We start from the raw sequence: 23635 nt of genomic DNA, 5'->3' as shown, positions 1-23635 counted from the left end.
ACATCTCTGTTACTGACTGTGGAAGCAATTTCAACAAGTAATTTTAAGTGATAGTTCAGTCTTTTCACATGTATAGAATCAAAGTTTGAACTGTTTGCTGGTGACCTTTGTTATTTTATTTAACCTACTAATTGACCTCAACAGCGTTATGACGTTCTTTTAAAGATATGTTTAAAAATCTACTCTGCCATTTCATGTTTTCCAAGAGCTTGACCACAGATTTACCTGTCTTTCCCTTTTTTATTCTCTGCAAACCTTTCTTTTTTTCTTTCATATTTATTCAGGAGGCCAAATTTGTGTGTGTATAACTTTAATTGCTGCACCATGCAGCTGTCTTTGAATGGAATAACAGGTTTAGGAACATGTAGTAAATTGTGCTTAAGAAATTTCCAATTAGCATTTGTATTTTTTATTTGATTTCTGTCTCTGATTTGGCTGAGAGTAAAATTTGATCCTAGAAGTGGCCCTTTTGAAACTGTCTGTAACTTTATTCTCATAACACAGTATGAATGAAATCAAGCTCTCACTTCTTAATTTTTGTTGTTTCTTTACCTACATCACTCATTTTTACTTCTGAACTCTTCAGCTTTGTGTTAATAAAACCCACTTAAGAATGTCCCTATTCTAGATTTAATGCTTTTGATTTTGAAACATTTATATTTCTGGAAATTATATCAATGTGATACTAACATCATGATATCTTTGAAAGCTACCACATGGGTAGAAATACCACTCAAAATAAAAAGATTTTTATGGACTCTGCTATTCGCAGTGATTTTAGTGGCTTATAAGCAATACCTGCTAATATTTATTTTACTCCCTAATTACTTGTTATAACATATCTGTTAACACTTTAGGTTGTTTATTTCGAAGCAGCAAACAACTTCACTAATGGAAGCTTAGAAATACCACTTTGTCCTTTCTGAACATCAAGTTTTTCATTCAAATAATGTGATATTTTTCCCATTTACCAAATTTCAGTAAAACCTGTTAAATTATATTTATGATTATAAACAAACAATTCCAATTGCTCTGATTCCATGAAAAACAATTGACATTAAAGTGAAGACTAATATTGTAGTGACCTATAGAAAAGGTAAATGCTTTAAAAAGAGAGTTCTTTCTTGTTTTTTATTATTATGTGCTTACCCAAGTATTTGCATCTGTTGCTGTTTTAAGAGTGTTTGGGTATGTGTTTGGACATCAATAGACTTCTCCAGACCATGCAGAGGATTGGCTTGTGTTTACAGCTTTTTGTTTACTTTCTTTTTTTTTAAGAGTTAACATGACTGAGTCTCCAGGATTTTTAAGAGTTAACATGAATGAGTCTCTGGGATATCTTGCTGACATTGTTTGCTTACTTTTAATGATCATTGTTTACATGTTGAAATTTATGTTGTATGTTCTTTGTCTGACATTCTAGGTCCAGAAGGACTTGGTTTCACAGTGGTTACCAGAGACTCTTCAGTACATGGTCCTGGTCCAATCTTTGTGAAGAATATTTTACCAAAAGGTGCAGCAGTAAAAGATGGTCGTTTGCAGTCAGGAGACAGAATCCTGGAGGTTAGGATAAACATCTGTTGTATTTGCATTGCTTAAAATTGATCGCTAGCTTTGTCATAAATGTTCTATTTCCTCATACATATTATTGATGTATGGAACTACAGTCCTTGCCCTTGGTTTAAAAAGTCATTCTCACAGTTTCTATGTCACTTGTTTGTCAACAAGTGCTTTACACCATGAGGTGGAAAAATAGTTCTTTTCACAAGGGTCCTTGAGGTGTTTGAACAAGGGGAACCTGATAAAATCTTGGGTTTTAAAACAGATAAATGTGTTGATTCAGGACCAAAACATGTCTTGCCTCTTAAGCCATATACAAAAATCTCTAGTTAATATCAAGCTGGTAAAGTGCTCATTTTAAGGCAATTTTGCTCAAACTGGTCTGTTGAAAATTTTCAGATACCTTGTGACTTAAAATCTTATTATCTAATGGGTTATTTCTACTTACTAACCTCAAAAAGCTCTTAAGGTAAACAGTTTTAATACTAAGGTCTTGTTTCTACACTTTTCATCTTCAAAGTGCTTTACAAACTAATTAAGCCTCACAAACCCCCTGCAAGGCAAGTAAGTACTACAGAGCTGCTTTAACAGATGGTGAAAATGAGGAGGAGAAAGGTTAAGTAATTTGTGCGGGGCCAGAGGGGGAGGCAGTATGGGAGCTGTTGCTGATTCTTCTTTGCTCTCAGTCACTGAATGACACCTGTGTTAGGTGAGGAGAATCTAATAAACCAGTCAGAGATAAGACATCCTCTGTTCTTCTGTGGCTGATAGGTGAATGGACGGGACATCACTGGCAAGACCCAGGAAGAGCTTGTAGCTATGCTGAGAAGCACAAAGCAAGGCGAGACTGTCTGTCTGATTGTGGCTCGTCAGGAGGAGGCCTTTCTACCTCGAGAGCTGGTAAACTTGTTATTCTTTCCCAAAGAGCGACTTTGAAACAATTCCATGGTTAAATACTAGCCCAGTAAATAGAAATTGTCAGCTGAGAAATGACAATAAAAGGTAGTCACATAAGGCTTGTTTCCAAGAAGTATTTATACTCAAATTTGATTTTGAGGGTGTTTGATTTTTATCTACTATAGATGCAATTCCACACAATCTGATTTTTCATCCCCAAAAATGACAGCATAAGCATAACTCACAGGGGAATACTGTAAATTAATTTTGCAAGTGTGAGGTCAAGCATAACTAAAAATGGGTTATTCTCTTTCAGAAAAGCAACAAGCTCTAAACCAGAAATTTAAAGTGCATGTAATGAGCCTGCAGCTTATCACTGGCAAACTAGTGAGGGTTGCTGCCCCCAGGAGATGTCTCATAAGTCAGGTGCCCAGCTGTACGAGTGGTGAGGAATAGAATTCCGCTGCACTCCTTACAAATTTTGGAAGCAAGCTTTTCCTTGGCTGCTAGCCTTTGACTTAATAGGCTTTTGGTTGTCTTTTTTTTCCATCTGAAGTGCTTAATTTTCACTTTTGTTTTCTATTAACACTGGCATGAAACTGTATTCTCTTTTCTCTCACATAGAGAACTGCATCAGAGTAAAAGTGCTATCTGATACATGCTTGTTTCCCCTCAGAGAAGGTCATTTCTTTGGTTGCCTCTTCCTTATCTTGATTGATGGCTATACTTGACCTTTCATTAAGTCCTCAGGATAAGGAAAGGACAGCATTTCCTGCTTTTGTCTCATTTTATCTCCTTCAAAGAACACAAACTGCCTTCATCCTTTCCTTAAGATGCTGCCTTCTTGCTTTTCCTTTAGACTGTTGTCAGGATCTTCTACAGAAATACTCCATTATGTTTCCTCACAGAACATTGCTGACAGTTTTCCTCTTGTTTCCCTCTTGCCAGTTGGACATTGCTGAGGTCAGGGTTGCCCATGACAGGATAGGGAGCTGGAAGGGCGTTCAGGTTCTCTAATGTGAGTCTTTTCTCTTGTGCTGCTGCTGCCCACTTTTTCTTACTGTGAGCAGTTATGAAATGTTTTAGCTAAACTATTTTTGTATCCATTTTTCCTTTTTATTGTGTGATTTTTAAGGAGCATAATGGCGGTCTTCAGCCTTGTAATTGGGCATTTGTTGTCAGTGATTGCCAAAGCACCAAAGTTGGTCATTGAATTGCTCTGCTGAGTAATCCCTGAGCTGTAGAGTCAGTGTCTGTGTGGATCAGAGGGAAATTTGAGTCTTAAAGTACTAAATTATTTATTCTATGCAGAATTTCTTTTCATTCACCAGCTCTTCTAAGTATGAGCTTACTTTTTGAGAATGCTAGCCATTAACAGTGTTTTCTGGGTTTTTTTTTAAGTTATAAAGCACATTACTTAAAAAAATATACTTTAAAAAGTACGCATTCTTCTCTTTTCTCTCCTGTTCCCCCAATATTATACTTACTATGTATTGTCATGGTGCGAATTCTTCTGGAAATCACTGTAGTAGTGTGTGTGTGTATAAAAGATTGGAAGAATCTAAAAGCTGTTTATAATTTCTACCTGCCACAATTGTGTGATAATAAATTTTAGTCTCTACAGCAAGGATTAACTACCTTTCAGTGGGTGATTTACTTATGACTGGCATGATTGAAATCCAGGAAGTAGCCACATTTATCCTGCTGGCTTGACCTTCTCTTAGATTGCTTTCTCTGTGATAGAATGATGCACAAGCGATGGCCCTGACTGTAACAGTGATGATGTGGGAATTCTAATACTGCTCTGTGTTCCTCTTTATCTCAATCAAGTACAACATAATAAAAATGAGAATTACTGAAATACATTACATAAATTTATGGAGCCAGCCATCTAAATTAAAAAGCCCTTCAGCAACATCTGGTAGCTTACAGCAAAAGTGTGAGTTACCATCCCACTAAGCTACCAGATGTTGATGCTAGCACAATGCTTGTTAGAATTCATGAGGTGTCTGAGAATAGTCTTAACAAAGATTTTTTTTTAAAATGGTTTAGCTTTTTTGTTTGGTTTCAGCTTTAGCCATGATATTACATTGGACTAATCCTCTGCTACCTCAAAAGTTACAGTACTGTTTCATCAAAGAGCAGAAAAAATGCCAGCACTTTAAATGTTTGTTTTTGGAAGGAAAAACAGTGGATAATCCAATGTTTTTCAAGGACAGCTGTAACTGAGTGCCCTGACAGTGTAACATGCATGCAGAATTTTCCTGAATACTTGGGGATTTTGTTAATGCCTGGCAATAATATGGTAATTGCTTTATCAGACTTGTTCTTGCTTTGTGCAGGTCTCCAGGGACTGTAATCTGAGTTGTTTTCTTTAGATTCCCTGTTACCTGTTGAAAGAAAAAGGAGAAGGGCCACCTAGTAAATGTACCCACTCCCCACAGTTTCCTATGGCAAAGATACATCTGGAGGCTGGACCCATTATTAGGAACCCATGCACAAAACCACTTTTGAGCACGTTGCTCCACTAGAACACTAGGATTTTTATGTGGATTTGCTGGAGAGAATTTGATAACTGCATGGGCACAAAGCAGATAATGTAATGAAGTCACACTGGGTGGCATTTTGTTGCATGGGTCTGTAATAATATAATTTGGCTTTACCTTGTAATAAAGCTGCGGTTTGGGGAAGGCTTGGTCTCACAAATATTTTCTCTTCAGTATGATAGATGGGAACAGAGTTTGGGTGTTTTGTTACTGTGATCTGTGCTTATGGATTGCTAGCAAGTAGAAAAATATATTCAGAGTAGCAAGCCTTTGTCACAGCAGCCAAGATATGATACAGATGAGGATGAATCAGTGTTGCAAAAAAGTATTATTAAGTTTTAGGCAATTGGGGCTTTGGTTACACTGGTTCTTGCAGCATCTGAGAGTTACAGCGTTTGTGCATAATAAAGGAAAAGAATTGAAAACCTGGTATTTGTAGGGTTGTTACTCCTTTAAAAAAAAAGATATGGAGGCTCTAATGAGATTTTTATATATATATATATATTGAAACAGATTAGTGAAGTAGAATTTGGACCAACCACAGGCTGTCCTCCTTATTATCCAGTTAGCCAAATGTTCCCAGTAATTCATGCCAGCTGTTGACAATGTAGCAGCTAAGTAAGGAGCTGATTCCAAAACTCCAGGGGAAGATCTTGATTCACTTAATTACCACAATCTATGGAGTGGCCAGTGATTACTGCGTTCTTTAAGGTGCATTTGGGTTTTAAACTGTAACAATCTTTTCTAGAGGATGGTGAATATTACAGAAGAAACCTGGTTGAACTGAATGGGTTTAGATTTTCCATCTCGTCTCAAAGTGAATGGAATGCACATTATGGCTATCATTCTATTGTGTTTTGGAAATAGAGTGTTTTAATCATGTGTGTCTGTTGCATCATGTTTTTTCTCTAGGGGAAATGTATGATCTGAAAGTGCCATTTCTTTTAATAATGATGCAAAAATTACTTACTCCCCCTTCTCTTTCTTTATTGGTAAAAAAGGGAATATTGCTTGAGTGAGAACAGCTCCAGTGCAACCCATTCTGTGCTATGATCCTTTGCAATTCTTTATTTTGTATGATGCACAGCAGCAGAGGAATATGGCTGTTCTGCAATTGCCAGAAATAGTATAGCACCAAAAAATTTGCTTGCATTTTTCTGTAAGTTAGAGCACATACATCGTAATTTTTGCATACCCTTAATTTTTTGTTTTAAAAATCTCTTTGACTTACAGTTGCAACTGTAATTGCTATTTCTATGGTTTCTTGGCATATTAACTGATGCCTGAAGAATGGGGGATGAAAGGGAACAAACCATAATTTTTATAACAATAGCTAAATGAACAACAATGTACTAAACTTGTTATTGGTCTTTAAGTCTTTTTTCACATGTGTATTATACAGGATGGAAGGAAGCAGGATGAGTGGCAAGTTCAATTAAGCATTTTTTCTACTTACCATATGATTAACTTTTATGTTTTAGTCTTCCCCCGATTAATTTCTTCCACTGCCTTGAACTTATATGCCTGAAGGAAAACCAGTTGGCCTATTTGTTTTAATATTCAAAGCTTAATTTCTATTACTTCCTTTTAATTGTTGCTTGCCATTTTATGTGCAGGAAATAATAAGTGAAATTGCAGCCTAGACTTAACCATTTTTGCACCTGTTTTTGTAGTTCAAAACCATGATTCTAGTGCTCAATTATCCAGAAATGGACAAATAATTTCAGGCAGAAAGTGATTCCAGCAAGTACTATTTCTCTATTGTGTTACCTCTGTTCTAAGGGAGATGAATTGGATAGGAAAAAAAAGAAGTATATATTGAATTTTATTAGCATACACAAGAAGGTGTTCTGTGTAATGAAGACAAGGATATTGTGAATGTACGTGGCACCTTTCTTCATTTATAAACTGTGTAGATTTTTTAATATCCTGCGGGTTTTAAAGAAAAGTTTCATTTTTGACCTATTCTCTTCATCTGGAATAGTTGAGAAGCGAGTGTAGGTTGTGTCTACCAAAACGTATATTTTTAAAGACAAATCATTGTGTACTGCAGCCTCTCAGAGGTTTTCAGCTTCATTATGTATTTCAGAAGATGGTTACTATTTCATTATTGTTATTCATTATTTCTATTTCATTAGAGTACTGGAAACTTTGAGGTTTGTTGATTTGTTGTGTTCTTTACAACACTCAGTGAGAGATCAGTGTTAAGAAGGAATCTGTCAATTTTTCCTGTCACATTGAAAAGTATCTCTTTATCCAGGGTTTGTGTGTGACTCCCTAATTTACCAAAGGGGAATAAATTGCTTGGTATTCCATGTACCTTTAAAAAGCGGTTGTGTTTTGAGCTCTCTATGCAGTGAAGTGTCCATAAAGGTACCAGCACAGCAAATGTGGTTTTTCTATGTGATAGCAGTTGTCAGCCTTTTTGAGGCCACAGAGACCTTATTGCATCTAGTCTAATGTTGCTTTCTCTGTCAGGCCCATCAGAGTGTTATGATCCAGCAATGATTTGCCTTTCAGAGCCCACTGTTCCTATATTCCAGCAAATACAAGGAACCTTAAAAGGATGGTCTGAAAGACCTGTTCGTAACCTTCATTGCCTGCAAAAACCTCTGATGGTGTTCTGCCTGCTAGTAAAGAATAGGTTAGAGAGGATGCAAGTAAGGAGAGAAAAGCATAATGTTACTTGCATTATGAGATAATATATTCATAAGATGTGTTATGGGATTACTGCTCAAAATTCCTAGATTTAGGAACCCTGCCTCAGAACACTGCAAAGTGAAAACTGCTTACTTGATAATATAAGTCTTAGCTCTGAGGTTGCCTGAAATTATTTGGAAGCCCACTTTAATGTATGAAATCATAAGTATATATACATCAGAATAGAGGCATATAAAATCTGGTCTTAACAGAAATTGAGTCTTCATATGTTTTAGATGCATTTACCCAGGCCTACAGCATTTGCATTTAATAAAACCAGAGTATTTCGGCAATTTTTAAATCCTGCTAACAAATGTAGTGCCTTGCCATTTACAAGGGTCACCAGTTCTATTCCATATACCATATGACCATTTCTAAAATCTTTCTGTCTTAGAATACATAACTTAAAGTTTTCCTAGGCTGACTTAATGTAAAACATACACATGTGGTGTTTGAAGTAGACATAAAAGAATTATACCCTGCTTATTGCTTTGTTTACCATACCTTTAAAACAGTAAGCATTAAAATGAGTAAAGAGTTGGGTTTGTATGTCACCATGTTGTGACCTGTGCCTAGAATGAATTTGGAAATGATACAGTAGCAGCACCCTTAAATTCACCCTGAAAATACCACGCAGCCTTCCATCTTCATGTGTGAAAAGATTTTAGGCTCTGGGTGCCAAGGGGCATTAACTGCACAGGGCTCCGGCTCAGTGGGGTGCATAAGCACATGGCTTACCCCATCCGTGGGCTGAATATGGGTGTTTTCACAGTGAGGCTGACCTTGACTGAGGACTGAACTAGTTACTTTTTCTCCCTCTGTTTCCTACAGTTATGTAGCTTAAAAGGTAAAGTGAAACTGCATTTTTTTTAATGTTGAGGAGCAGTGCACACTAAATAACAAATGCAAAACTTTTGGAAGGACCAACCATTTCGTTGGTGGATTCTTCAATAGGCAAGTCAAGCAAACTGAAGAATCTCCGTTTCTGAAATGCACTGTATCTGCCTTGGATGAAGAGCTGAATCTAGTTTTGTCAGTTTTTGAAGCTATAATTCCAGAGCGTCTACATAATTCAAACCAGACACATTCTATCTAACGTGACACAAATTCGTAGTGTACTGTGTTAACATTAAAATTATCCAAGCATGCTATCATATATCTCCATGGATTTGCTACTGCCTTTCTTGTCTTAGCAGGGTGTGCCATTAGTGGCCATTTAGTTTTTATTGTAGTATGGAGTACAGATAATTTTAAAGCCAATATAAATGTCAGAAATGCTAAAGATGAATACATGCAGCAATGATTTCAGTTATTTACTAGATTGTGACAAGATTACAACAGTGTATTACCTTTGAGTATTACTTTTAAGAGTGTTACAATATGTCTATTGCAAAATACAGTGCACATTTTGCAGTGACTTAATGACTGACCTGTCAGCAAAGTATTTCTTAATTGTGGCTAAGTGCCTGGAAAGAACGTGGAGCATGATGCAAATAGGGAGTATCTTCTTTTCAAGCTTTTCTGCCAATTATAGGTATGTGGTGCCACAATGTAAATATTTTTATCAGTAAGTCATTGCAAAAGGATGCAAATGTCTTACTTCCTTTATAAACCTTTGAAAATAACCCTCCTGGGTCTTTTGCCTTTTGCTGTCGGCTCTGAATGGCACCCCAGGGAGTTGACATCTCTTATCAGAAGTGAGCAGCCAGGCAAGGGGCAGTCAGCATATTGAGAGGCCATATTAGTGTGTTGGTCAAGGGCACCAGACAGGTACTGAAAGGTCTCTTGTTGTGTCAAACAAATGCTATTTCCTTCCTGCCTGAGTGAGAGCTAATTTTTTTGTAAGCTTCTCTTTTGGCAAAAAACACAATAAGGATATATAAGGCAACCTTTCCAGTGAGAGATTAGCATTAGGTTATCACAAATCCACAGATTAAAAGTGCTGTGGTCAATGAGAACAGATATTTTATGATTAAATAAAAGGACTAATTGAAAGTGGTGTCCCATGGTAGACAGAGGATTGACACAATGTTGTGTAGATATTACCATGGACTAAGTAGAAAGTGGAAGAATAAAATGCACAGTACTTTTCTCAAAGGTTGTAGTTCTGATTGTACTGCTCTGGTGACTTAGCAGTTGTGTATTTTGGGAGTAGGAGAGGGCTAAAAGTATATTCTCTGTGGTCTTTAAAATACTGAGAATTTATTGGTGAGATGAGTAAAATTTTAGATTATTTTTAATAATCCTTTATTATAACATTTTAATTAAGAAATCAGATATCTGAGGTAGAGATGTGCTTCTAAAAATTAAAATCATTGGCAGGAGATTAATTAAATGTATCATGAGACCCTTAGATACAGTTTTTCAGTCTGCATTGCTGAATATTATTTAGTACTGTGTTATTAGGGCTTTCTGCTTTCATATCTAGCAAACTCTCTGTTCTCTCACTTTCATATAAACTCTACTCTGAACTTTTCTGTCTGGTTTCTGGTGATTTGGTAGATGTCAGAATTGATTTTACTGAAGTTGCATGCAGGTATATTGGTAGATAAAAACATTCCAGTCCTGATTTCCCTTGAGAGGGATAGTAGTACCTGTTTGGTTGTTTGCTCTGCTCTGTTTAACCACCAAATCTGACAGCAAGTGAAAAGATTTCCTCTTAGATAACTTCTGTCTGTTGCCTTCTGGTTCAGAAAGAGGGAGGAGATATTTGTCTTCCCCAAGCAATTGAGAGAGGTGGGGAGCTGCCTAGCATGGTGGACAGTGCAACCAGGAGGGAGCTTTGAACAGCAGCTGTGGCTGGCAAACTACTGTAAATATTAGAGAACAAACATCACTAGGCTGCAGGGATGTGATTAGCAGGAGGGGACTGTTGATAGCTTGCTGCAGCTGTAGAAGCCATTGAAAGGTGACAGCTAAGATTTAGCAAAGCTGAAGGAAGGACCCTGCCTAGCAAGGACAAAATAAGCAGTGGAGACTGACTCTTGAAGTGTTGGGTTGTTTTTCAGTTTTGTGTTGGAATTTTGTGGTTGTGGGTGTTTGTTTGGTTTTTAACTTGTGTCTCTGCTGAGTAAATTTTATTAGTACTTTAGAGTGTTCCTTTCTCAATGTACCCCTCTTAAAGGAAAGAAATGAGCAAGAAATTGGGCAAAGGGAACAAGAGACCTGCATGGATGAATAGAGAACTCCTATCATTACTCAAGCCTAAGCAGGAAATACACAGGAGATGGAAACAGGGTCAGATCACTTGGAATGAATATTGAGGGGTTGTCAGAGTAACTAAAAACAAGATAAGGAAGGCCACAGCCCATCTGGAATTAAATCTGGCCAAGGATGTCAAGGACAACAAGAATGGTTTCTTCACATGCCTCCATAACAAAAGGAGAACCAAGGATAATGTGAGGGCATTATAAACATAACAGGGAGAGGGTAACAGAGGATGCAGAGAAGACAGATTTACCAAACACCTTTTTGCATCAGTCTTTATTGACAAGGGGGTTCTTTGAGTTTCTCTGGGATTCTCTGTCCTGGGAGACAAGGGTAAAGGAATGTTGCAAAGAATTTCCCTTGGTCAAGAAGGATTGGGTTAGAGAACACCTAGGCAAACCTGACATCCAAAAGTTCATAGACCCTGATGCAGTGCATCCACGAGTGCTGAGAGAGCTGTAGAGGCCTTTCATAATCACCTTTGAAAGGTCGTGGAGGTCAGGAGTGGTGCCCAAGGACTGGAAGAAAACAAATATCACCCCAATCTTCAGAAAGGGCAAGAAGGAGGATTCAGAGAACTCTACATGGATGACAAGAAGGTAATCAGGAGTAGCCAGTATGGATTCACTAATGGTAAATCATGCATGACTAACCTGATTGCCTTTTACTATGAAACAAGTGCCTGGATTGGATGAGGGACATTGTCTACCTCGACTTCAGCAAGGCTGTCAGCACTGTCTCTGACCACATCCTCACAGGCCAACTCAGGAAGGGTGGACTGGGTGAGTGGACAGTATTGAGAACTGACTGAACAGTGGCACAGGGTCTCATTGGATGCCTTGGTGTCCCCAAGGTTCAATACTGGGCCTGTTATTCATCAGTGACTTGGATGAAGGGGCAGATGCCTCCTCAGCATATTTGCTGGGAGGAGTGGTTGATCCCCCCCAGTTCTGTGCAGCCCTTCAGAAGGACCCTGACAGGGTGGAGAGATGGGCAGGGAGGAGCCTTCTGAAATTCAGCAAAGGTGAGTGCAGGGACCCACATCTGGGGAGGAACAGCCCCACATACCAGCACAGGCTGGGGACTGCCTGCTGGAGCAGCTCTGTGGAAAAGGACCTTGGGGTCCTGGTGGACAATGAGCTGTTCCTGAGCCATCAGTGAGCCCCTGTGGCTGAGAAGGCCAATGGGATCCTGGGTGCATTAGGAAGAGCATTGCCAGCAGGTCACAGGAGGTGATCCTGCCCCGCTGCTCAGCCCTGGTGAGGCACATCTGGAGTGCTGTGACCAGTTCTGGGCTCCTCAGCACAAGAGAGACAGGGAGCTCCTGGAGCCAGTCCAGAGGATGGCAACAAAGATGATCAAGGAACTGGAACATCTCTGTTATGAGGAAAGGCTGAGGAAGTTCGGGGTTGGGGAGCCTCCCTCACTGGAGATATTCAAGAACCACCTGGACACAGTCCTGTGCTATGTGCTCCAGGATGACCCTGCTTGTGCAGGGGCATTGGGCCTGATGACCCACTGTTCTCCCTTCCAACCTTACCCACTCTGGGCTGTGTGAAAGTCCCAGAGTCTGTAGGCCAGGCCATCTCAAAGCTCCAGCCATCCTGAGGGATCACCACTCTGCTATCTGGACTTCGATTTATGTGAAGATTTCTTGTTTATCCTGCTACAATTGAGTTACTTTCCTATGTCTGCTGTAGGGAATAGCTTCAGTGGTTACTATCATTTAATTCCTGAACTGCTGCGGTATGATACATATATATTATGGAAAATACATTATGTGGTTGTTGACTGGGTAATTTATAGCATAAAGCTGTAAGTTTTTTCTGGGCTAGAAACATATTTGTGTTGCAGCTCATTTCATCCATTCTGTGTTTGAGTGAGTTCAGAATCTAGGATGATCTTGAGGTAAGAAGTGCTTCTAATAGAATTCAAGGTTTAGTGTATTGGAGAGGGTTTCCTTTACCAGACCATAATTCAGCTGATAGTGGTTGCTATATTGTAAAGTATTAATGTCTTGGGGTAATGTTTTAGCAAAGTCAGGGAAATAGAAGCAGTAGGAATCCAGCTCTGTGAGTCACTGTCAGCATTTAATATTCATACCTGCATATTCTAGGAACAGAGGCCATCATTCATTAAATTAGTTGCTCAAATGAAGCAGTTAATTGATGAGCTGTTAACTTAAGGATGGCTGGAGCTCTTTTTGTCATCAGTGAAAAGGTATTGCTTGGGAAGAGCGTTATGATCAGGATAATTATTTGAAAACATTTAGAAATTATAGGATGAAATCAAGATTCTAGGTTTTGTTCATCCTTCTTTTCTCCTCTGGTTTTCCTTCTTTCTGCTGCTTCTTACATGCTCCAGCAAATACAATTTTCAGTTTTGTATTTGCACTAAATAGTCTTGATGTTCTAGACTTACTACCAGGCATTTACTATCAGATGCTGTACAATGAGTAGCTGAGGAAAATTTTAAGCAAGTAAAGACAGAGTTTACTTTTTGTACAGTGAATTTAATCACTGACTTGTAGATAGGCATCTCCTTTCCTCTTACCCATCCTGTGAAATCTTTGAATTGACTTTCAGCCTCCATCATGGGTAACAAATTTTTGATAGTACTGTTAGACAAAGCTCAATGTTATTTTAAAATCAGCTTTTGCTGGGTCTTTGGATAAAGCTGAATATAAATAATGAAAAGGAGAGATGGTTGGGATGATTGGACTATGTTAAACAAGTAACTTGTGAAGGACTTTAAAAATATTACAGCGTTCTCCAGTAATATGTAAAAGCAGCTTACATTAAATTTACTGACATTTTGATATGATTAAGTGATCTATTTCATAGAAATTTTGTAGCAAGGAAAATGGTAGACAAATGTCACAGATTCCAATTTAAGTACTAAGGAAAACATAGGAAACACTGACAAAAGTTTGCTGTACTTATGTGGAGTCCTGCTGAACACACCTGGGCATGCATAGAGTGATATGGTAGCTTACTTAACAAGCTCTAGTGCACGGCATAATTATGTTAGAGGAAGCTGGGAAATGGAGAACACTAAACAACTCTGTTGGGTGACCAAATTCAGCTTTAAATGAAGTCCTAGTTTGAACTGAGGTAGTGCTGTAAAAGGGAGATTGCTCTGGTTAAGACAGGCAGGAGCACCAAGAGCTTTCTCCTGTGCTAACAGCCCCCTCACTGCCTTTCTTGCGATATGGGCAAAGACACAACCACAGTATTGACATAGAGAAGGGGCAAGTCTAGTGCAGATGTCACAGATTCAACTGGAAGGAGAGCAGAAAGACACAGGAACTGCTTGCCTAGGGAAACAGGAAAGTAATAACAAGTCCTGTCCTAAAGGCAGGAGTCATCACATGTCTGAGACCCTGAGAAGAATTGCTTCTGTCCAATTCTTGACAGGATGTGCCAGTTGAGTAGAGTTCTGATCTAAGAGTTCAGAATCAATTGACGAGAATATGTGCAAGTTGAAAAAATCAAGAGATTTGGCAGAAAATCTTTTCTCTAAAACCTTGAGAAAGTTAAACACAAAATGGTTATGTTAGAAGGCCGGTAGTGGTTTTTTTCCTTACACTGGTTCTTCTGAAGTCAGATGAGTGTTTACAAGTTATCATTCTGTACTGCTCACAGTTGTTACAAATCTATAGGTTTTAGGGGCTAATGTTCAGGATGTCCATATCCAAACTAAGAATTAAAAGTGACAGACGTGTAGCTGAGAACTCTGTACTTCTGGTGAACAAAAACAGAAACACAAATGTGTAACTTCGGTATTGGAGATGAATGCTGGTATCAAGACAATTGTCAGTATTGGTGCTGTCATTTTTATATTTGGCACTTAGGCAAACTGTATTGACTTCAATGTCATGTAGTTACATTCCAGGAAAAAAATTTAAACATGGTGCATATTGGGATTTAGTTTGATAGTCAGTTTTCTGGCTGATGTGATTCCTCTCTAACCAGTAGCTTCTCAACAGTGAAAGGGTATCTGAAATAAATGCAAGTATACTTGGGTGTTACTGTTTCTTCAGGATATTAATTTCTGTCCTTAGTTCTGGAGTCATACTTTTGTTGATCAGACAGCATGATAGCTGAATGCACAGGTGTACTCAGACTGCTGAGGAAACATCTGTACTGCTGGCACCTTTGCTGACAATTGCATTGATACTGCCTCTGCTGCAGCTTAGGTCCTGGAGGTGATCTCTCACTGGGGAAGAGGAGGAGTGGCCCAGCTACTGCACTCCTTGTATGTGGCCTCCACTTGATAATGTAATGTAAGAATTTGACACCTTGGAAGCAGCAGTCAGTCATCTTTCAACTTGTAATCGACTGTGTGCTTCCTTTTCATAGTTTTTTTTCCTATTATTTCTTTAATACTACTGTTTCAAAGAATAGAAAATGTCCCAATGACAAGAAACAAAAGCTTATTAATTGTCTTAGAGTTATATGGAGAAGGAAAAATGGAATGAAATTGAATGTGTTGCATAACATTCTGCACTAACACTTTCCATGAACACTTCACACTTCATTCCATAATAGGTCTCCTTGTCCTTGTTTTATTTTTGAGGTGTGCCAATATAAATAATTCAGGCAAAACTTTGACTTTATTTAATTTTATGATTCCAACTACTTTTTAAAAAGACAACCACATCCCCTTCCCCTCTGCCCAGCAACAGAAATCCCTAAAAAACTGCAGATACAATGTACAGTAAAATAAACTGTTTTCTGATCTTCCGTAGCTGTGTATACTTGACTTGACAGTCTTGTAAACAGCTCTCTAATCTAGAGAAAATCTTGGGATTAACTGATACCAGAAAGAAAAAGGAGTAATCAAACCACTATGGAATCAAAGTATGTACTAAGGGAGTTAGTGCAGAATACGTTACTGTGCTTTCAATTTTCGCCTTTGCTTTTGTTACACCAGCTTTGCTCTGCAGACAGGTTTAAGGGAAGGATAATTTCTTAAGGATGAAACTCAATTTTCAAAGGGGAATGGGATTTAACAGTATAACTGTCGTTAGAGTTTGTGAGCTGCATGTAAAGATGTTGAGAGTTTTATGGCTTACATTTTTAATGCAGCTGTGTATAAACGTCTTTTCTACATTCTGCTGCAACATTAGTTTTATATCATGTGGAAGTAAGCTATTTTACCTTCTATTTAAGCATATTCCCAGGTATCATTAAAAATAACATTTTAAGCCAGATCTTGTGACAAAATGTCAGCTAAATGCACTGTTGATTATAAAGCTATTTCTTCAAGCTATTTTCTGGAACAGAGGACTATTTCTTATTGTACAGTTGTGTGGACACCACTCATGCTGACTTCTCACCCCTATTTTCATGCTTGTTTTCTCCACCAGAAAGGAGAGCCAAACTGCAGTATTTTTTCTCCAGAAACCACAGAGCAGCTGACCTTTGAGATTCCTCTGAATGATTCTGGCTCTGCTGGACTTGGTGTGAGCTTGAAAGGCAACAAATCTCGGGAGACAGGAGCTGATCTTGGGATTTTCATCAAATCAGTTATTCACGGAGGTGCTGCTTTTAAGGTATGGAAGAAGCACATCAGGAGCTGAATGTGTTAGAATACTGTCATTTCTGTGGTGAGGGCTGAATCTCACTTGAGAAGCATTCTAGGTATAAATACCTTTGTCACTCATTCCTTTGGGTGAACTACAAATATAACACTTTGTCTCATGGTTTCTGGGGTTGTGTGCGAAGCAAGAAAGTCTGCCAAGGTGAAAATGAATTGGTGCAAACCTTAGGGAACATTTGGATGCTGCAGGAAATGGGGAAGGGGAAGAAGGATAGATATGAGTAGAGGCTGCTTCCAGCCTTCCCACGGCCTACAGGAAAAGTTTGATTGCTCAGTGACAGAGAAGTTGATACCTATGACTGTGCTTATAAATAAAAAACCCTCATAATTTTCTTTTTTATTCAGAATATTTTTATTACTTTATTAAAAATGTGTCTTGGCAGAGCTTGATATCAGTTGTACAGAAGTTATCAGTTGTTCCTGAGGTGGATTGAATTGGTAATATTAAATTGGTAAATGACAATATTATGACTTGTTCTGTTCTTTCTAAGCACTGTACAAGGACTGTTGTATATTTTATTATTAAAAAGTATTTCACTTATTGTCTAATCTTTAGGAAAGCTGTTGACTGCTTTTTTTTTGCCCCAAATAAAACTTGGAAAACGTAACTTCTCTGAATTGGAAACAAATTACTTAATCTTTCAGAGCTAGTATGTTAAACACCTTTAGAACCATACTGTAATTTTTGTCTTTTATCTCAGCAATTCCTTGCAGTTCTCTCTTCTGTAAAAATACCTTTTAATTCAGTGTTATGTAAATTGCTCTACTGACATCAGCCTGCTGAGTAAGACAATTCACAGCATTAAAAATTCAGCGTTCATCTATTTACAGCAGCTAGTAAATAGCAATAATCAAGGTTTTAGGTTTCATAAGAATGTTTAATAGTTCCTTACTTCTGTTATTTACCTTTCCTAGTCTCACAGTTATTTCAAATAGCTTGGATCTTCATCTGATTGGATTACACCAGAACTGAGTTAACACACATTTGGCCAAATTAGGGCTGGATAAACTCAATTCGTGTGCATGTCTCCTGCAGAGTACGCCTCATTTTACTGTGGAAATGAGGCTGCCTTCTTTGTTTTCCCAGCTCCGTGTCCACACCAATTGCAGGACAGTACATTGTCATGGATAAACTCCTTGTTTTGGATAGCCAAATGTGGAGCCATATTTCATATTAGTGGGCTGCCTGACTTGTCACATCACAGACCCATAAGACAACCTTTTCTCTGTATGTTTGCTACTCTCTATTCCCCCACAGCGACTCATTCCAGAGAAGTTAATTTTGGTTTGAGATGTCTGCAGACTACTAAAGCAGGACTTCTGTGCTCACCCCTGAGTGAACAGGCACCATGACTGGGAGATTATTTTGTCTTGTGATGGCCTGTAGTCCTGTGACCTGTTCTCCATTCTACCTCATTATAACCTTTCCAGCAATTAGACCTGTGTTGTGGTAATGGATCTGAATGTAGGCTCCAGAGCAAATGAGACAGTAGCTGAGGCTCTGGCTTCAACCAGAACTGTTCAGAGACTCTGTCCTGTGTTCACAGAATGCAGTCATTTTGGCAGTGTTTTAAGACTTGCAGTCTACTGTTGTGTAATGCACGAAAAACAGCTGGCTTTCTTCTGTCTAATGACCTTTACATAGAACATAACCTAATCAGTGGGTATTAACAATTAATAAAATTTCTTGTATCAAGTTAAAAAGTGTGCACATATTTGTGCATAAATATTTAAGATGTCGTCCTATTGTCCTTATTTTAAATCTCTTCTTGGAGCAAGTTTTGAAATAAAAAGCCTTTCTTTCCAGCTGGTAGTTGTCCAGAGCCTTTTCCCATGCTATTCATTGGTATTCTCTGAAATGGATTATTATGGATTAAGACATGTGCATTTGCTGTTCAGTGTACAGTGCTTTCTTGGGAAACTGTCACAGGCGGAAATCTTAATCTCACTGACATGAGAATTCTTTCACTATTTATCACCTCTGCATTCAGAATTTAAATTTTTTTCGATATTGGCGTATCATGCTAATAGAAGTGTCTGTTGAACTTTATCCCCTTGTCTATATAGTCACTGCTTGTCCTTAGAAGAAGAAATGTAATACATAGAATTTCAACACATTTGTTTCACTGATAAGTAATTGCTCAATCCTTCTAATGCTGTATAAAGGTTTTGAGACATTAAGTTTCTTTTACCCATGTGTTTCTTAGAATTAAGAGTAGGCTGTGAGATGCAGACCATCGATTTTTGTTACCATTACTTGTTATTGGCTTGATTCAAGGTCTGAAGAGAGGCTAATATGGTTAATTTTTTTGATAGATAAACACATTAATCTAGCTCTAATGTGTTAGTGGCATTGCAAAGTGTAGTAGGGGACATTTTAAAAATCATAATGGAAAACTTAAGTATTTAATTCTATCTTTTTTGATTTTTCTTTTGTCCTAGCTAAACGTTTTAGAAAATGTCAATGCATGTAGCATCATACCTGCTACAGTAAGACTCAGTCCTCTTTAATGCTCTGCCTACAAAATCAAACAAAAAAAAAGCCTTAAAAGTTCCAGGTTTGTACTCTAACACTGTATCCCACCAGTTGCTTTTGTTGATTGTACCATTATGTCCCTACTTAACATCTATTTTTTAACATCCCTAAGATAAAGAGGTTACTGGAATACTTGATATTTGTACTTATGCAGAGCCTTTCATGCGAAGAAAACAAACAGTTGACTGAGTTTAAATGCATTATTATTCCCCCTAACTTTGGGGATTTCAGCCTTGCTGACCTCAAGACATCTTGGCTTTTCATTTGAAATGCATTCCTGATGATCAGGTACTTGCAATCCACTGCAGCTGCAATGAAACAGAGCCATTACAAGAAATAATGTAATATTTTCTATGTTTGCATTTGTTCAAATGAAAATTATCTAGTTTGAACGTCCTTGGTCCTTCTGAGTGCTGCAATAAACATTGCTCGTTGTGTGCAGTGGATGGGGAAATTGGATAATTCCAATAATTGACATTAGGGCATTTCTGACAGAAATGTCATTGGTGTGATAAGGGAAATAGCTTATTGTGCCTTGATTAAAAAGATAAGTCCCTGAAGATCATGGCATTATATCTTCCTGCTCTACTGTAAATAGTGGGAGTCTTGTGAATGACTGTGAGAATATGGCAGCCATGTGGTGGTAGATGCTGCCCCTTGCTGTGAGTTGTCATAAAAAACCCAGCATTTTTTAAATAAGTGAGGGAAGAGTAACATCAGCTTCTATTAGAATAGCTCACTCACAGTTCCAGAGATGGCATTTGAAAACTGTTCTGCTGAAATGCCAAATGTTGTTTTCCTGCTCAAAAGCCACAAAGAAACCTACCTCTCAGAGATGAAAGAAGAAACGTGTTAAAACAACATTTAGCTTGTTTTGAGCCAAGCAGATTTTCATGCAGTTCAGGCTTCCAAACCAGGCCATAACACAAGGGATGTGAAAATCTGTGTTTGGAAACTGTTTAGATGTGGGGATTTTTTTTTCCTGGTCTAAAGAGGCGAAAGGTTTTTCTGTAAAGTAACTTCTGCCTGTTGTGTGAAAACAGCATCCAGCTGTCTTCCAGCCTGGGTGATACAGGTGACTTAGCAAGTGTGGTTGATCAATATTTATGAATGATGCACATTTTTTTTCTTCTATCACAATTGAAGTGTCAAATTCAAATTGAATTTTTCATGTAAATGCTGCACATAACAGAGGAGCAAGAAGGGCGGATGTATCAAAAGAAGCCTTTTAAGAAGTAATGTAATTAAAATATAAATGAAGTCTCATACAAAAGTACTAGAAGAAAAATTAAAAATCAGGCCAGTAGAGAACTTTGTGAGGCTCAGTGATTCGTTTAAAAATGTGTGCTATGTTCAGGACAGTTGCATACTCAACTGATGTAGTTGTGACATTTGGCATTGTATTTGTATAGACTTTAGAAACAGACTTTAACAGATATTTAATACATGATAGTATTTTTTCCAGAAAGGAAAAACAGTAATCCAAGAAACTGTAGGACCATAGGGGGAGGACATGAGGACCTATAAAATTTTCAAAGTTTTACAGAAATTTACAAAAAATAAATTTTGTTTTTGTCGAACTCCTGTTGCTCTGAATAGCTCCATTCATTTCAGCAAATTTTGATTGGACACAGAGGAATTACAACATGTGCAAATAATAAAATTTTTCATTCAACAATTTTAACCCTTGTCTCCCTAGACTTTAGCTCTTATTATGGCATCATTTGTATATAGAGGATCAGTGAGGTTAACTTACTGACTTTGGCTGTATGTACATCTAAGTTGGCATAAAATATTCAGCAGAGAGGTGGGAGAGGTTTCAGTGTATCTTCCAAATGACCTCTCCGTTTTCTATCCTCCATCCCACACCCTCTCAAGAAAAGTTTTACCTCTCTTAATTTTCCTTCTCTGAGTGACTCATCTCCTAATTATTTCTTTCCATCTTCTTGTCCATCCCAGTTTATTTTGGATTTTGTTATATACTGGTTTTTTTCAGCTTTGTGGTTATCTGTACTCTGCTGTAGTAATGATGATATGCCGTTCCAACAAAAATAACACTTAATGAAGCTGGGTGTGTCACAGCTACTGTAACTCACTCAAAAATGACTTCGACTTGGCAGAAGTAGCAGAATAGTGAATTGAACATCTTAGTTACAGAAAAAAATAGAAATCTGATAGTATATATATTTTGTACTGCTCAGATGCATGAAATATATAAACAGTTCGGATGAGTGCTGAGCCTGTGAACTAAGCACTGTATTTCTGTGCAGGATCTTCCCTTATTGTTTCTTCACCACCTTCTATCAGATGTCTTCAGTTTCTTACTCCTTCTCCTCCTTGTTTGAGGTCTAATGCTAGCCTGATAATTGCGAACTTGACAAGCTTTGAAAGAAATTCCTGTATCTCAATTAAATAGACCTTATTTTCTGGTTAGAGAGAAACGTCCATGGCATGCTGTTTTATGAAAAGAAATAAATCACAGATCATAATGACAACAGCAATAGGACTCCTAAATCACAAAATAGCAGTGTCCACAATTTTATTGCACCCACAAATGTCACCTTGGCAAATGAAGCTGAATTACTTTTTCAAAGCATGGATTACTTGATATGGCTCAACCCTAATTTTTTTACTGGCAGCAGTTTTGGATGTTGTAAAATAGGGATAGCATTAATTAGTAAGGATGCTTGAGTTTTAGTGACCGTTCGGTACTGAAGATGTTGTCCCATGTGATGGCATGAGAATTGTGACAAGATACACACCAATAAGACTGTAAGACAAAATTTTTTGAGCTATTTCTTACCAGATCTTAATAGCAGATAATTATGCATGAAAAATACATTGTAGCACTCCTTTGTGGTTGCAGTGTGGGTACTAATAGTTATAGTGTGGGCCCATTAAACTAACTAAAAGCTTCTTTTCCCTTTTTTTGAGGATGGGGTGAGTGGGTTGTTTTTTGGGTGGTTTGTATTATTTCGGCTTTGCGTGTTTGGTTTGGGTTTTTTCTTAATTATTTAATTGTTTTAACTGATATAAATAAACTGCAAATGCAAGAAAAAGAGCAGTCTGTGCATGAATGCCTATGTTTGTATTTGCAGTATGAACTCTTTACAAAAGTTTTGTGAGCAGAGGGAGACAATTGCCAATTACTGGAAAGAAAGTTATTTCTGGCACTGTCCATTCTTTTATTTATTAAGTTATAGTCAGATTGTCTGCATCGTGCTTTCCCATATGTAGCACCTCTGCTTAATAATTCCTGGGGTTTCTGAAATTGTCATTGCTTTTTCGCTCGCAGGACGGTCGTTTGCGAGTGAACGATCAGCTGGTAGCCGTGAACGGGGAGTCGCTCCTGGGCAAGTCCAACCACGAGGCCATGGAAACCCTCAGGCGCTCCATGTCCATGGAGGGCAACATTCGGGGCAGGATCCAGCTGGTCGTGCTCCGCAGGCTGGAGGTGCACACAGAGGTGAGGCAGTATATGCATTTATTAGATCAGTGTTGTTCCAGTCCCGGTGGTTTTGCACATCAGAGATGATGGCTTAAGTCTTGGTCACAGAGAGCTTCTCCTGGCAGAATTAATTCTCCCCTGGAGAGAGGACTCACAAATTGTTTCTGGTTGGTATCTCTTGGTCTTGCTGTGCTTGTTGAGACTAGACTAAAAGTTGCTTCTTATTTTGATTCAGCAAGTATTGGAACAAAAGAAAATATGATTCCAAAAAAAGTTAATTTAGGATTAATATATTGATGTAGTTTTGACTATCTGCTACTTCCTCAAGGCAATTGCTGGGATACAGGCAATTTAAATTATTCTGATTTCATTTGTTGCTATAATCAGAGACCTGAATATCTTAGTATGACTAGGATTTTGATTTACTCTTGCTTTTTCTTTTTCATTAGTACGTAATGTATTTTTTAGTGTGTTTTTCTGGACTTGTCTTACTGCCTTTTTTTTTTTTGTCTTGACCTTCAAGGTATTAAATATTTTACTTTTTCTCATCAGATTAAGATTTCTTCAGGATGGGTTTCTGAGTTGATTAAGATAAAATCTATTTAAGTAAGGTAACAAAATAAGGAAAGAAAGGCATTTTTAACTATTATGTTTTCTAGACAACATATAAATTGATGTTTGCCAGTCACTTCTTATTTCGAAAAAGATTGATATTTATGATCTCCCTTGCTCCCTCTTTCATTCATGCATGCACACACACATGCGCTCTTTTCTCATCTTTACATAGATAATATACATGTATACTGTCTGCCTTTTCTAGTCACCCCAGTTTTAATTTTAACCTTTGAGCAAATATTTTAAAAGCTTTAAATACTGGTAGAGTTCTTTAAAATGAAAGTACATACAAGTAGATTTGGGGTGTAAAAGGTTGTAATAAATCTCATTATAGAATTCCAAGATATTTCAAGCTTCTTATTTAATGAGCATTACTGGAACATTTTAAAAACAATCTTGTTTCTGGCTGTATTTGCATAAAATTCCAGAGGGCGGAAGAGGATGCAGGTGTCTGGTAATTTAATTGACTCTTAAATATTTTTCTGATAACTTTCTATGTAATTTACTACCATCATTTATTGA

At 37.8% G+C, this 23635-nt stretch overlaps 1 protein-coding gene across 2 annotated transcripts in view; it reads left to right on the top strand.

The window, feature by feature from the left end:
- PARD3B (par-3 family cell polarity regulator beta) overlaps window positions 1-23635 on the top strand; it is a 394298-nt gene that overhangs the window by 182225 nt on the left and 188438 nt on the right. For both annotated transcript variants that reach the window (XM_036386687.1, XM_036386685.1), the window contains exons 9-12: window positions 1424-1563; window positions 2332-2460; window positions 16282-16467; window positions 22346-22516. In XM_036386687.1, the coding sequence (XP_036242580.1) occupies window positions 1424-1563; window positions 2332-2460; window positions 16282-16467; window positions 22346-22516 (626 nt within the window). The remainder of the gene's footprint in view (window positions 1-1423; window positions 1564-2331; window positions 2461-16281; window positions 16468-22345; window positions 22517-23635) is intronic.

Source organism: Molothrus ater, chromosome 7 (genome assembly GCF_012460135.2).
Source record: "Molothrus ater isolate BHLD 08-10-18 breed brown headed cowbird chromosome 7, BPBGC_Mater_1.1, whole genome shotgun sequence".
Lineage (NCBI taxonomy): Eukaryota > Metazoa > Chordata > Aves > Passeriformes > Icteridae > Molothrus > Molothrus ater.
Note: the sequence above shows the minus strand (reverse complement) of the source record. Positions and strands in the feature narration are given on the sequence as shown.